The sequence below is a fragment of the Amblyomma americanum genome, chromosome 3 (genome assembly GCF_052857255.1).
Source record: "Amblyomma americanum isolate KBUSLIRL-KWMA chromosome 3, ASM5285725v1, whole genome shotgun sequence".
Classification (NCBI taxonomy): domain Eukaryota; kingdom Metazoa; phylum Arthropoda; class Arachnida; order Ixodida; family Ixodidae; genus Amblyomma; species Amblyomma americanum.
In genome coordinates, this window is record NC_135499.1 from 69,982,549 (window position 1) to 69,998,198 (window position 15,650).

Genomic DNA, 15,650 nt, shown 5'->3' on the forward strand with positions numbered 1-15,650 from the left:
GAAATGGCGCAGTATCTGCGTCACATATCGGCGGATACCTGATCCGTGCCGTAAGGAAAGGGATGAAGGAGAGACTAAGAGAAGAAAGGATGAAAGAGGTGCCGTAGTGGAGGGCTCCGGAATAATTTCGACCATGTGGGGATCTTTAACGTGCACTGACATCGCACAGCACAGCACACGGGCGCCTTAGCGTTTCGCCTCCATAAAAACGCGGCCGCCGCGGTCGGGTTCGAACCCGGGTACTCCGTATCAGCAGCCCAGCGCCATAACTACTGAGCCACCGCGGCGGGTGCTTGTCCGTTGCCGGTTTTGTGGCTGGCCACGTACTGCATAAGCTGCACCTTCCCAACAATTTGTCAATAGTACGTGGTGACAGGTAAGAGCCGCGAGAAGCTGACAAAAGAGGTAATTTAGCCTTATTAGAGCCAGACTGCGGATATATTCTTCAGTGGTCCGGCCAAAAGATGATAAATTCCGTAAAGCTGACTGCTGACAAGACCCCGTACTCCGATGGTATTATGACCAATGCTCGATATATATGTAATTCTTTTCTTCGTCAATAGTGTTGCATGTATAAAGGCTGTGCTACTAGCGACCACTTGAATTTTTAGTCAGAGCAGCTTTCGATCATGACTGCTGAGCTGTAGCTGTGGCAAACCTTGTGGCTGGGCTCTTCGGCGCGCCTCTCTTTTCTACCGCCAGGCTGCATGCTTAGCGTGCTATCCCTTGCTCCCTAAGGTCTCCGCGCTCGTAATTAGCACCTTACTTCTCTCACTTTAAATGCTGTCTCCCTGCGCAAGGTGGTCAGCCGGGTGGCCTGTTGTGTCCCTTTCTGCCCTTTCCTTTAGAGTTTCTCTCCCTGTCAGCAGATTGAAGGCTACAGTTTGCGTTTACCAGTGACGATGACTATTGGTGTCGTTTACAGCGGAAAAAATTCTCTATACAGACGTTTCTGTAAAATTTTTATTAAGGAAAGCACAGGGTATAGGCGTGTAAATATAAAAACACTTTTGAACTAAATTAGAAAATAAAATATCGAAGACCTTTCTTCCTCCTTCGCAATAATGACACATTTACCACACGCTTTCTGCCAGTTCTCGGCCGGGGCAGAAAACCGGATAACGGTGGCGTTTACTGCCAGAAAAGGTCCTCTTACACGTCTTGATATGTAAGCGTTGCCAGACAGAGCAAAAGAATAATCAATTTTATCCAAAACAAGACCTCAGCGCGCGCATTTAGCAGCCGTGAAAGTAAAAAAGCACGGAACAAGAGAAAACAAAGAAAACTTAAGCAACCGTATATATCCGGCGCACAAACATGTGCACACATACGAATACGGATGCTGAATGCTAGTGCTGAAAATTCGTTTACATTGAGTTAACCCAGGGTTAGTTATTCTATTCTGCGGTATCGCCAGGGATGAATTACTGAGCTAAGAAGGCCGGCCCATGATGCGTACTATGCATCATGTAAACCTGTTATACGCCGCAACACGGGCCAGATCCTTTTGCTTCTCTTTCTTTTTACAGTCCTACCAGTGCATTGCTTTGATCAAATTGTGGTAGTAGGTTTTGTCACGGTACAATAAAAGTGGATGAATAAATTATGTCATCGCTGAGCGTGCTTTCATTGAGACGGCTCAGTTTTTTGACGCGGCTAGAAGTTTTGCAGTTTTATGTGGTCTTTTATTGTGACGAGATTGCAGTCGGTAGGAATGAAGCCAGAAAAAAGCGGAGGTTTCAGAAAACGATAACCCGCTGGAACTAGAAGTCACGCACACGAATACACACGCGCCAAAAGGTGAACATGTGATTGTGTGGAGTGAAATTCACATTTAATAAAAAAAAAATCTTGGGGAACACATAAGGGCCCGCGCACGCACAAAATGAGGGCTTCTATAAAAGCTAAATGGCATGAAAGACGATGAATATTTATCACAACATGGGTAGCGTGCGCAATGACTTTACAGGTCCTGAAAAGAAATAGACAACGGAAAACAGTTATGACGGTATTGTAGTAGGCTTCAGCAGGTGCTTGTCATAATGAGGTGCATGTATAAAAGGGAAATATATTGGCGATCTCAGCAGGTCATACCAATTCACAAATGGGAACATTCGAGAAAGGAGTTAAATCGTGAACGGAAAATTGGCACCCTCACTAATGTGTGACGCATCCTCAAAAACTTGCCAAAAAGCTCTTTGCAACATTGGCGTCGATATGCTTTAAGACCCTGGAAGTCTAGCGTGAGGCTTCCGCATTTCAGGCCAGAAATTACTGGTGGCTGTATGAGTAGCTGTTAAAGCGAAGTCTGACATCTAGCGATTTTCAGCAAAAACGTGAGAAAGTTCCAGTTTGTATTCATGAATGACAGATGTCAAACGCAGGTCACTTCAAGGACTATAATCCGGACGTTTCGTGAAGCACAGGGAATTCCAAGGGATGAGTCACCTGCGTAATGAAGAAAAGAGATGGTTAGAAATAAATTTGTGCGAAACACAAAAATGCAGGCAAGTTTTGCCTACAGGGACGGTTTCCGTTTCTTATACATTCGACGAAAAGGTGGATTAAACGGTTCTTTCGATAAACTTTTGAGCAATGTTAGATGCGTGAACGTACCCCATTTTTCGGCGACAGAGGAGAGTGTGGCTTAATTATCTTCACCAGTCCACTGTGAAGGTTGTCCTGCGTGCGAATACGAAGGTTAGTGGCTGAACTACTTTCGGAGCAAAACATAGAGAACATACAGACCTAGAGATGTTATGTTCAGTGAGTAGTTAAACAAAATAAAGTATCTATAGCGCTTGAACTGGAAAAGAATGGCGTGCACGATTGCTCTGCCACTCGAAGGAAACACTCATCACCTGCAGCCGTAAAAGCGTACTAAGATGCTAACGTGAGCGAACAAAAGGATCGGTCGTCAGGGTAATTAAGGGCTAACGCTCGTATCACCGATTCTCACCTCCATTTCACCTTCAAAAGACTGCCACGAGTAATTTCTTCGCAAGCGGGACCTCTTCGGGCAGTTCTCGCAGTGTTTCTGCGAAAGAAAAAAAAGAAATAATAGAACAGTGTGTAGTTTTCATAGTGTCAGAATAAAAATATTTGAATGTTAACAACAATGTGCTAACAATGCAATAGTGGCAGCTTATTTTGTGGCGTTTATTAGACTTAATGGAAGTTTCCGAAATTTTTACCAGAATGTATTCGACACTTCCAGACTCAGTGCAGCCGTTCCAGGCGCAGCCAGCCGAGCACTCTTTGATCTCCTGAAGTCCGTGGTCAGTGCGCTTGAGCTGGGAAATAAACGCAATAGCGTGAGTCAGATCACACGAGCACGTTGCACGACTGAGATACCGCGATCTCACTGCTTGTGATTCCGCATAACGCAACGGACGAAGAGCAATAAACATAGAAATTTTTCGAAAGTTTTCCAGCATAGTGTTTGTGGATGTTAACTAGAGAAAGACAAAAATTACACAGGAAGTTTTAAGCACCGAGCAACATTATTGTTTTGACGTGAAAGCAGCGTACGATAAACAACGGACTGTGTCGGAATGGCATCACCGACTCTGTGTTTTGAAAGCGCGTTTGCATTTAGTTTTTGCTCACGTCAGACGGGTATCAACGTGTACTCGTCTTGTGCAGGATGTTGCAGTGAATGTCACAATTATTGCATTTTCATCTCTGCAGAAAATAGTTCCTTCGATCACGCCTACCTTTTCCGGTTTTGTTTTAGTTGTACGGAACGACCACACGCCGATAGTGAGGAATGAAGGACCTTAATTTCTTCTGGAGAAGTTACGCATTCCTTTCATCTAACCGAATGAATCATTTGATATTTGCTTCTGGAGGAAAAAGAATTGACACAAGCACTTAAGAGCGCTTACGCGTGGGAATCTGCAAGCCTTACTGCCCCTGCATGTATTGTTTGCGCGTCATATATGTATATGCGTTGGTGGTGGTAGTGGTTGTTTATTAAAATAATAGTAAAAAGGAAGGAAAATATTTTTGCTAGCCCCGGCATCTGCCATCGATACTGAAGCACCTGAGCTGGGGCAGCGGAAATAAAGGATAGCAGGCCGAATGGAGAAATGAAATGAGAGTTGAGGGGACAGGAAGAGAGGATAGGGGGAGAAGTAATATGTACAAAATATTTACACAATAAGAAATGTGTCCAGGTTGTGCGCGTGATTAGTTGATTTTAGAGGAATTAAATCGCACACGCGCACAGCACTGTGTTGGATACAACTAGAGTGGGGTGTCCAGCTATTAATCGTTCAAGGTAGAACTTGCGAAGCGTTCGGTCACTGCGTGTAATTACCTGACGGAGAACAGACAGGACGTCAATGGTCTTAGTATCAAAGTGGCACTTCGTGATATTTATTTGAAGACCGGCTTTCGCAAGGCACGTGAGATCTTTGTTGAGACTGTGCAAGTGCTGGGATAAGTCTGACGTAAAGATGACAATATCGTCCAGATAGCAAAGGCAGCTCTTCCATTTCATTCTCCATAGCACGGTGTCAATCATGCGCTCAAATGTGGCCGGTGCATTGCACAGTCCGAAAGGCATCACATTGGATTCGTAAAGATCTTCAGGGGTAACAAAGCTTGTCTTCTCCTTGTCTGATTCGTGCATGGGGATTTGCCAAAATCCCGAGCTGAGGTGGAGGCTTGAAAAGTACTGAGCGCCTTGGAGGCAGTCCGACGCGTCGTCGATGCGAGGCAGCGGGTAGACATGTTTATGAGTTATCTTGTTAAGGCACGGTAATCCACGCAGAAACGAATGGAGCCATCCTTTTTACGGACGAGAACGACAGGAGTTGACCAGGAGCTTGTAGACGGTCGAGAGATGTGGCGCGAAAGCATGTCTGCCACCTGGTCCTCAATGATCTTGCACTCAGATGCGGAAACGCCGTCCGTATCTATGCGACTGGATGTTAAAGCAGTCTGGCCTAAAGCAGATGTGCACACATCTAATGAGTTCTGGTGAGTCATAAAGGCTTCTAGTAAGGCTACCGACTGCTCAGACGTAAGGGCAGGGCTGACAGCGGCCGCGAGCGCAGAGGAGGAACACGGAGCGGGAGTATCAGCTGGTAGCACAGCACATGAAATCGCGTCTTTGTCGATAGGGAGAGGTTCACCCTCAAGCAGGAAACCAATAGTAGCGCCTTTCGGTACTAACACGGACTGGCTGGTAGTGTTCAGCGCCGTGACGACCACGAAACCACGACGAAACATGTGAGGCAAGAGGCCACAGCGATGCCTTGGGAGGTCCCGCGTGGCGTAGGCTTGACTACGGCATCACGGTCGAATGCGTAATCTAAAGTGGCAATGATGATCTGTTCACGGTTCTCGCAGATCATGAGTGGCAGTTTACCAATTTCCCTCAATAGGAAAGTGTACAACAGCATAATCTTACCGGTACTCACCTACGGGGCAGAAACGTGGAGGCTAACGAAAAGAGTTCAGCTTAAGTTAAGGACAACGCAGCGAGCCATGGAAAGAAAAATGATAGGTGTAACGTTAAGAGATCGGAAGCGGGCAGAGTGGGTGAGGGAACAAACACGGGTTAATGACATCCTAGTCGAAATCAAGAGAAAGAAATGGGCTTGGGCAGGGCATGTAATGCGAAGGCAAGATAACCGCTGGTCTTTAAGTGTAACGGAGTGGGTTCCAAGAGAAAGTAAGCGTAGCAGGGGGCGGCAGAAGGTTAGATGGGCGGATGAGATTAAGAAGTTTGCAGGCAAAGGGTGGATGCAGCTGGCAAAGGATAGGGTTAATTGGAGAGACATGGGAGAGGCCTTTGCCCTGCAGTGGGTGTAGTAGGGCTGATGATGATGATGATAATATATATATATATATATGCAACTTTTGTCCGTAAAGTTCCGAGACTGAGTTCATTAAAAGAAATGCGTTTAACATTGAAATCATTCATCATTTGTGGAGCACTCATTCGAAATACTCTCTCTTAAGAACCTATACACAGCTTGCAACGCTTCTTGAGGTCTTGGAAACAGCTGGAAAAATTTTGTTTTGGCAGGGCCATCCGCTTCGTTGTCGCAGCCTCTTGAATCACCTCCACGTTCCCCATCAAGCGACTTTTAGGGCTATCTTCACAAGAATAAACAGAAAAAAATCTCATGGGGAGAGCTCAGGCGAGTATGGCGGATGGGCAAGTACCGTAATGCTATGCTTGGCGAGAAATTTTGTTACGCTGAAAGCAGTGTGCGGCCTTGCATTGTCGTGAAGAAGGTTGCATTGCCTACATGCCCATAAGTCACGCCGACGGCGTCGCAGTGCATCAAGCATGTGTTGGAGCACCCGGATATAAAACTCCTGATTCATCGTCTGCCCTCGTGAGTCGAACTTATGGTGTAGGACACCTCTGGCACCGAAAAAATCAGCATCCTCTTTGTTTTGGTCTTTTGTCACCGCACCTTTGTCGACGCCGGAAAGCTTGTGGACTCTAATTCGGTGCTTTGCTTCTTTGTTTGAGGATCGTATTGAAAACACCATGTTTCGTCTTCAGAAATGATGCTGCCGACGTATGCAGTATCCTTCTCTGCCTCGGAGAGCATATCAGCGCTCACTGATGCCGCGTGTCCTTCTGGTTCTGTGTGAGGGAGTGCGGCACAAGTCTGGCATTCAGCTTTCCTTTCCCCATGTTCTCACTCAAAATTTAGTGGCATGTTGTATGACTAATGTCGAGAACATCTGATAGCATGCGGACTGTAATAGTGCGGTCTTGCTGTACGATTAACCTGATCCGAGCCACGTGTTTTCATTCCGTCAAGTTGAAAGGCGCCCCTGCCTTGTGTCGTCTTGACCGACGTTCTCCCCGAATCGAACTTCTTGTGCCGTTCGAAAACTCGCGCCCGTCATAATGTCTCGTTGACGTAAGCGTCAAGAAGGACCTCATGCGTCTGTGTGGCTGTCTTGCAAAGCATCACACAAAATTTTGTTTACACGCTGTTCGAGGTGGACGTCCATCTCTTCCCATTCAGTCACAGTAGAATGCGCAGACGCCTAGTGACAGCGTATTTTGCTACATGTTGTGCCACCTAGCAGCTGCCACAGCAATTAACATAAATTGGTCAGGTTAGCCCGAAAAGATCGCGCTAAACAGACGCACCGACATTTGTTTTGGGGAATCACTTCCAGAGAAAAAATAAATCAGTCTAGAAAGTTTACGGCAAATGTTATGTATATATATATAAATATATATATATATATATATATATATATATATATATATATATATATATATATATATATATATATATATATATATATATATATATAGGTTTAAGAGAAGTGGGCACCACTTATACAGAGATACATTTATTTATCAACGTTTCGACCGCGGTGCGATCTTCTTCAGGACTGTAGTGGTCTCGCGTCTGATGGATGTTTTAATTTTGTGAGCTCCAGAGGAGGGAGAAAGGAGTGTAACACGCAAATAGCAACAGTTCAAAAAATGGAACAAAAAATAAAAAATAAAGATGAGGGTGCGGCGAGCAGACAGGGACAATATTCGGGGAAGCAAAAAATAGAAAGAAAAGAAAAAAGGGGGGAAAACTAGTATAGTAAGGAAGGATGGGGTACAAAAGGAGATGGCGTAACGAGAGAAAGGGAGAGGAAGACGGTGCGGGGGACATGGGCAGCGCGGCAACCACAGGCCTACGAAAGCAAGACGTGCAAACAGAACACACAAACAAAATGCACGAACACAAAGGGTGCCGCTGCAGATGCGTGGCCAAAGAGGAGCCGCTGCGCAAATGACACTGGGAGTGACGAACAGGCCAAACCAGGCGCCTTCTGGGGGTCTCACTAATTTCCGGTGAACCGAGGGCTAGAACGTTAAGGAAGGAGTGGTCTACGTTAACGAGCAATGTGTAAGAACTTACTCAGGGGGTCTGGGTTTCACTGAACGGTGCACCCCTCTCGCTGGGCGGGTCGTTGAACCGACTTCGCCGGGAATACTTGTTTGTAGGGGAGGAGGGCTGGGCTAGCTGTGTACAAAGATTTCAAGTTGTCGGAAAATGTAAAGAACGAACGTCAAAAGCTTATCAATACTGCACGAGGCAGGATAGTGTAAGGAGGGGTATGATTGCCTGGGATATACACTATGAGTTATAAACGGTATACATCTGAGTTAGCCAATTAACGAGAAGTGTAATATTATTTTGTTTGGAGGTCGTGAATAAAAGAAAGGGTACCAGGCTTTTTGTTAAGACCTTCTTGAATAGTATTAAACTTGTGGATAAAATAGGATTCAAGTTCACGTTCTCGCCTGTTTTTGAAGCCCCCTTGAATAATTGTTACTTTTAGTTGGTCAAATGGGTGTGCTCCTGCGTTTACATGCTTGGATAGGGGAAGGTTTGGGAGAGACTTGGTGTGTGCGCGGTGATTGTTAAATCGAATGCGGAATTCAGTGTTTGTCCTATGTATTGCTGGTTACACACAGTGCATTCAAGAAGGTAAATAATGTTTGATGAGTCGCAGTCAAAGTTACGATTGATTGAATGCTGGAAAACTGACCTCGTACTAGTTGCGAAACACGTAGTCTGCATGTGCTTGCAAACTTTGCAGCGACCTTTACCACAGGGCTGTCATCCATATTTTGGGGTTTTGTGTTCCTTAGAGTGGACGAGATTGTTCTGAATGTTTTTTGCACGCCTGTAAATCACGCGGGGTGCGCATGTAAATATTTTCGATAGTCTTTGACTTTGCTGGAGAATATTAAAGTGCTTACTAAGAATTCTGTTTATGTTCGGTGCGTTACTGTTAAATGTGAGAATAAGGTTTGTAGTGTAATCATTTCAGTAATCTATTCGGTGCCCCTGAAGTATTTGACTACGGTTCAGATTTGAAGCTCTGCTTATGCCGTCATCACTAAGGGAACGTGGATAGCGCTGTGTTAAGAGCACGTTGCCCATGTGTTCGGAGTTTTCATGAAAGTCTAGGTCGTTAGAGCAGATTCTTCGAAAACGATGGGCCTGCGAATAAGGGATGCTGGTTTTGCAGTCATGGGGATGGGCGCTTTGAAAATGTAGATATTTTTGTGAGTCGGTTGGTTTTCTATAAAAGGTTGTACGAATTGACCCCTTGTCCACCAGTATGTCAACATCAAGAAAATTGATTTGACTGGCTGAGTAGGTGTGCCTAAACTTTATGTTTGGGTGTACGGAGTTGAAACTGTCAATGAAATGAGTAAGTTGTTGTTCTGTGTTTGTCCATATTATAAAAATATCATCGAAATAGCGCTTGTAAAAGTACGGCTGAATTGGACAAGAAGAAAGAAATTTTGACTCTATATGTTGCATGAAGATGTTGGCTTAATTTGGGGCCATTCTTGTTCCCATAGCGGTGCCACTTACTTGCAGATAATATTGAAGATCAAATTCGAAGCTATTATATTCTAACACAATTTTGGCTAGTGTTCCTAAGACGTTTGGTCTTGGAGTTTCATGAGGTCTCTGCTGTTCATAAGATTCTAAAAGTTCTGCAATGCCGTCGGCATGGGGAATGTTTGTGTATAAGGATGTTACATCCATGGTCACAAGAAAGGCTCCTTGAGGTAATGTTATATTGTCTATCCGGCGGAGAAAGTGGTTTGTATCTTTGATGTAGGATGGATGTGTGGCTGGAATGTGGCTAATTAGAGTGTCAATGTACTTTGATATAAGTTCTGTGATAGTGCCGATTCCTGAAATTATTCGCCCTCTAAGAATACCGGCTTTATGTAATTTAGGGAGCATGTAGAAACGCCCAGGAGAAGGATGGGTAGCCGTGAGTGCCTTGCATAGTTTCGGGGAGATTTCATTGTGTTTTGTGAGGTCGAGGAGAATGTCAGATATAGCTTTTGAGTGCTCGTCGGTGGGGTCGCCATGCAGTTGTTTATAAAAATGATTGTCAGAAAGCTGTCGGACGCCTTCTGCTATATAGTCATCCCTGTTCAATATGACAATGCCTCCGCCCTTATCAGCTGGCTTTATGACGATGTCGGTACGGTTGCTGAGCGCCTCTAGAGCAGTACGTTCTCTTTTAGGAAGATTGCTTGGTCCTAACCTGTGGTTCTTAAAATTTTCAATAATGTCATTTTGAACTGCCTTAATATAGATATCCAAGTGTTTTTCCCGCCCGATGTTGGGAGTCCAATTTTGGTTTGCTGGGTGGAAGTCTGAGTTTTGTTGGGGGTTTTCGGGCTTATCAAAGAAGTATTCTCTCAGGCGAAAATTTCTGGCGAAGTCATCAAGATCTTTCAGGAGTTGGAATTCATTGTATTTGCCTGTACGGGGGTAAAAAGTCAGCCCTCTAGATAGGACGGCTCGCTCATACTCTGTGAGCGGTGTTAGAGATAGATTGGTGATGTTGTCTACACTGTGATGGCCCTGTTTTGAGTGTTTGCCCTTGGGTGACCTTTGACTGAGCGATATCGGGGTTGGGAGAATTTGGTCCAACCGCACTTATTACTTCTGTCATCCATTCGTCATAGGGAACTTTGTCCCGTGTAAATTTTCTAATCTTGATAATGCCTATTTCTGAAGCTTTTTTTTTTGTTTTGAAACGTTCTATTTCTTCGGCCTCCAGCGCGGAAACAAGAAGATTATTCCGAGCCCGACGCTCCTCTGTTCCCAGTATCACCGAAGCTTTCTCAGAGTGCCGAGTTGTGATTTTGAGTAATCCTAGGGAAGCTGATTTTAATATGTCGTTCCATTTCATTTTGTCTCCTTCTGATAGATTACTCATTGCTGCTATCAGCTTCACTTGTAGACAATTCGGTACGATATTAGCCCGAAGGTACGTTTTTAAGGTTTTAACATGAAGGTCATGTCTAAGCCGCTTATCAATTATTTTTCGTAATTTAAGAAAAGCTGAAGATTTGAAACAGGGCTGCCGGTGATATGAGAACAAGGGAGGCGGAGTACTCACGCGGCCTGTGTATCAGTCCCGGCGCACTCGCTGGGCGGAACCACAACGCTTCCGGAGGTCATAGGATAAAACAGGGGTGCTGGGGATCAGTCCACGGTTATATGACGGGCTGCTGGTGATGGGTTGCTGTTCTGGTGTAGAATCCACGGCAGGTTTTTGCCTCGGTTACATACCTCTCTTCGGGCTTGCCTCTCGACACGATGGCTTGTTTGATGTGCTCGCCTGGGCTGAGGTGCTTGCTGTAGGGGAATCTGCTGCTGCTATGACACTGGTGGTCTGGGGTGGCTGTTTTAGTGCTGCGCTGCAGTGTCCCCTCGATGTCCGGGAGGTGAGTGGTGGCCTGGTGGGGATGTCTGGACGGCTGGCTGCTGCTCGTCTGGTAGACATAGCATTTTGGCCTACGACTTGTGCAAATGTTCCAGGCTCTGGAGTATTCATTGAATTTTGTTGCTGCCGAGGCTGTGGATGTTGTGGCGCGTAGTCTCTCCATTGCCCCAATGTGTGGTGGCGAATTCGGAGGAGTAAGTTATAGATGTTCCAAAACAGCCACGAGACTCCACCGAAGCTGGAGTGCACGCCATCTGCAGACAGAACTGTGCTAGGGTGGAATATATCCATTCAGTGGTCTACGAAGAAGGTGTTCTGCTCTCGTCGGCAGATGTTGACAAGGAGGGCATTAAAGGTCTGGCCCTTCTGGTTGATCTTTACCACTTGAGGCCTGTTGGTTGAATTTCTTCGCAAATTTGGAGCCCGAGGTAGCACGAGCCTTGCAAAAATATTAATAATATCCGGTCTTCGTATTCTGATTTGATGTATCAGTTGCACGTACCGGTCTGCGGCGGTAGCGGCATCCATGATTGCGACGTCGTTGCTTCCGACGTGAAGGACGATGTCCGACACACCTCGTGGTACCCAATCCAGGAGGTTGGGGATGTCTTCAATTTTGGCACCAGGTTGGAAGATAAATGCTGGGGTGTGCGGGATTGCAGGATCGAAGTGCTGATGCAAGTATTTCACTTGAGATTCCCCAATGATGGCGGTAGTTGGGCTCTCGACGGGGAATTTCCAAAGGACGTATCTTGATGAAGTGCGAGCTGGAGCCATTGTCATCATATATATATATATATATATATATATATATGAGGGGAGCGACCAGTCACCAAAACCAAGGTGCACAGGGGAATGTTTAATTTTTTTCATGTGTAGTGCGGATCAATGGGATAATATTATTTAGATTTATCTATCACTTAAAGAAAATTACATATAGAGTAGCAGAAAAACAACCATGCCGCCTGTGGGATCCGAACCCACGACCTCCGAATATCGAGTCCGGTGCTCTACCAACTGAGCTACGGCTGTCCAACCTGCTACTGTCGTGGGTATTTAGGTTTATTGAGTGTAAGCGAACCTTGAGAGTGTTCACCAGCGCCACCCTAGTCCATAGCGGCGGACGTAGCACGTCGTGTATTACCGCGAGTGTGACTTGGAGCGTCATCTAACGGCGAGGGCGTAAACTGCGAGAGCGCTCTTATGATACCTATGGCATCATGACTGCCAGACCCGAGACTCTCGTTAAGCTATTAGCAGACAAGGTAAACGAAATGAGGGGCTCGTTTTTGACAAACATATGAAGGAAATCAACAGTCACCGAAACCAAGGTGCACAGGGGAATAATTCTATAGTTTCAATTTAATTTTTTTATTACTTCCATTAATCTCTCACTTAAAGAAAATTACTTATAAAGCAGCAGAAAAAACTACCATGCCGCCGGTGGGATCTTGAGAGTGTTCACCAGCGCCACCCTCGTCCATAGCGGCAAACGTAGCACGTCCTGTATTACCGCGAATGTGACGTAGAACGTCATCTAACGGCGAGGGCGGAAACAGTGCGAGAGCCCTCTTATTGTACCTATGGCATCAAGACTGGCAGACCCGAGACCCTCGTTAAGCTATTGGCAGACAAGCTAAACGAAATGAGGGGCTCGTTTTTGACAAACATATGAAGGAAACCAACAGTCGCCGAAACCAAGGTGCACAGGGGAATAATTGTATAGTTTTCTTTAAATTTTTTTATTACTTCGAATAATCTGTCGCTTAAAGAAAATTACTTATAAAGCAACAGAAAAAACAATCTTTTATGCCTTAAATATATATATCGCATAAAAGGTTTCTACGGATACCTGGCCATATGCTTGAAAGAAATATATATATATATATATATATATATATATATATATATATATATATATATATATATATATATATATATATATATATATATATATATATATATATATATATATATATATATATATATTGTGAGCCTTCCATGCATCTTTCACTTGTACACACCATCATCATTCCGCGGCTCCGCCTGTGAAACGCGCCTCAGGTTCGCAATCAGAATAAACGCCAGGCACGGCCGTCTTGCCGTCTCGGCCTAGCCTACTTCTTCAATCCTCCTGCCGTTTCGACCTACCTTTCCTTCACAGTTGTGGAGGTGAAACTCGATCCCCTAACTGCCTTGTACCCTGGCTCTAGCTGGAGCTGCGTACCGGTCGCCGTTTCGCACCTCCCACCGTCGTCATGCTAACCGAAGACAACCCAGACCCTGCCAGACCCCCTCCCTCGGCCTCACCTGCACCGCCCCCTCCGACCGCGCCCTTCCGACAACGCGACCCGGCGATGTTCGCTGGTCGTCGCGACGAAGACGTGAATGACTGGCTCGACACCTATGAACTCTTGAGTGGCTGCAACCGGTGTGGAACGACGCTTTAGAATTCCTTAATGTTTCTTTGTACCTCATTAAGGTCGCCAGAAACTTGTTCATAAATCGCGAACCCCACACCACTAATTGGCCCCTCTTAAAACAGCAGTTCCCTCAGTACTTTGCGACCAGGCTGTTCGGACTGAGGTCGCCAAGGAAAAGCTCGCTTCCCGCTTTCATTGTCCCGATCAATTCTATGCAGCTTATATCGAGGACGTACTTACGCTCTGCCGGCGCTTTAGTCCCACCATGCCGGAAACTGATCGTGTCCACCACGTATTGAAAGGAATCAATTCTGTGACTCCAATTCCCCAAATTCTTCAAGTGCGGATTGAACCATTGCCACCTGCCAACGCCTCGACCATCTGTAGTCCTCCCGCTTGCATCCCGGCCTCGCACAGCCCGGCCTATCTACGGCCTTGACCTCTGCTGACCTCGATCTGCAGACACTGATTCGAGCGATCATCCGCGAAGAGCTTCAAGTCCTCAGCCCTTTCTTCCGCCATGGGTGCGATCATTCTCTCGCACCTACTAATGACGCTGGTCTCCGTAAAATCATAAAAGAAGAGTTGGCAACAATCACCCACTCTATCGAATCCAACCATCCTGCTCCGCACCCAGCGCCGACTTAAGCTGAATCGCCGCATCATCCAATCTTTTTGTCCACCCACCCCGTCCGGCACAGACATACAACTACATCAACGCAATGGCGACGGCTCGAGCTGCGCCATACTATTACGCACCTTGGCGCCCCTGCCAACCAGTGTGCTACTACTGTGGAATCAGAGGAGATATCTCCCGCTTTTGTCGTCGACGCCTTCAGGACGAGCGCCGTGGTTACGCAGCCTTCGAGAGTGAGTTATTTCTTCTTCCCATTGCCAATTGCCTATTGCCAATGCTTTCTTCCAGCCCTGCTCACCGATTATCTCCGCCGAAGGTACCCTCGTCTGCCCCTAGTGGCGCCCATGTTTCCCGACGCCGGTCTCCATCTCCATATCGCCGCTCAGTGTCCCCACTTCGGCCCGCAACAGCTCTCCCTGTCCGTCACTCGGAAAACTAGGTAATGCAGTTTCCTGGCGTAAAACCACTTTGAGAACTCACTAAAGCTCCTCCAGATCGCCCGTTCAATATGATTTCTGTTTTAGCGGAAGGATTACTTGTCGAAGCTTGGATCGACATAGGAGCTGCAATTTCTGTTATTCCGGCTGATTTGTGGTGCCGTTTGCGGAAAGTGGCGAAGCCATATGATGGGCCTGAACTTCATGGAGCAAATGATGTCACACTGCGCCCTTCCGCGAAGTGCACTGTGCGCGTTGTTATAGACGGTGTCCGCCACCATGTGCAGTTTGCTGTGATGTCACCTTGTGCGCATCTGATAATTTCTGGACGGGAGTTCTTGTCGACAGCTTCAGCGTTAATTTCATGAGGCGACCGTGTCATCCATATTGTTACGTGGCGACCAGCCGAAGAATGAGGCCAGATGTACGACGGCAGAGAGATGATTTTTTTTAATGGCGGCTGGCCTAGCGCGAGCGCTCCGTCCCGAGCCACTGCCAGCGTCGTCGTCTTCGTGACACTACCCGGGGCTGCCGAGCGATCGTCCCGATCGTGAATCGAAGAAGACATCGACGATGATATGCGCTCGGTGGTGATGGGTGCAGAGGCCGGTACAACAGATATGGCATGGTGGTGAAGTGCTGGCCGCCACGATGAAAGAGATGGGAGAATGACTCCTGGTCCACGAAGATTACGGGCCGCAGGTCGCCAGGAGGTGACGTCCGAAGCCCTTAGACGCACCGAACGGCAGGGGCAGGGGGGCTGTGTCCTCACGTGTGGACAGCGTCTCGGGTCGGTCGGGTCATGGGGTCGGATCGCAGCGGCGTCGTCATGTTGTCATGTCTTGTGATCAGGGCGGGGAACGGGGATGGGGTGAGCGGCGAGGTCGGTTT

General features: G+C 46.5%; 1 protein-coding gene across 4 annotated transcripts in view; it reads right to left on the minus strand.

Annotated features, from left to right (window-relative positions):
• Positions 1–1,514: 1,514 nt before the first annotated feature.
• The window catches only part of LOC144124654 (uncharacterized), a 32,132-nt gene continuing 17,996 nt past the window's right edge, over positions 1,515–15,650 (minus strand). For all 4 annotated transcript variants that reach the window (XM_077657461.1, XM_077657464.1, XM_077657463.1 and 1 more), the window contains 4 exons: positions 3,195–3,293; positions 2,960–3,037; positions 2,617–2,682; positions 1,515–2,448 (listed from right to left, as the gene is read on the minus strand). In XM_077657461.1, coding sequence (XP_077513587.1) covers positions 2,398–2,448; positions 2,617–2,682; positions 2,960–3,037; positions 3,195–3,293 — 294 coding nt within the window. In that variant the 3' untranslated portion in view covers positions 1,515–2,397. The remainder of the gene's footprint in view (positions 2,449–2,616; positions 2,683–2,959; positions 3,038–3,194; positions 3,294–15,650) is intronic.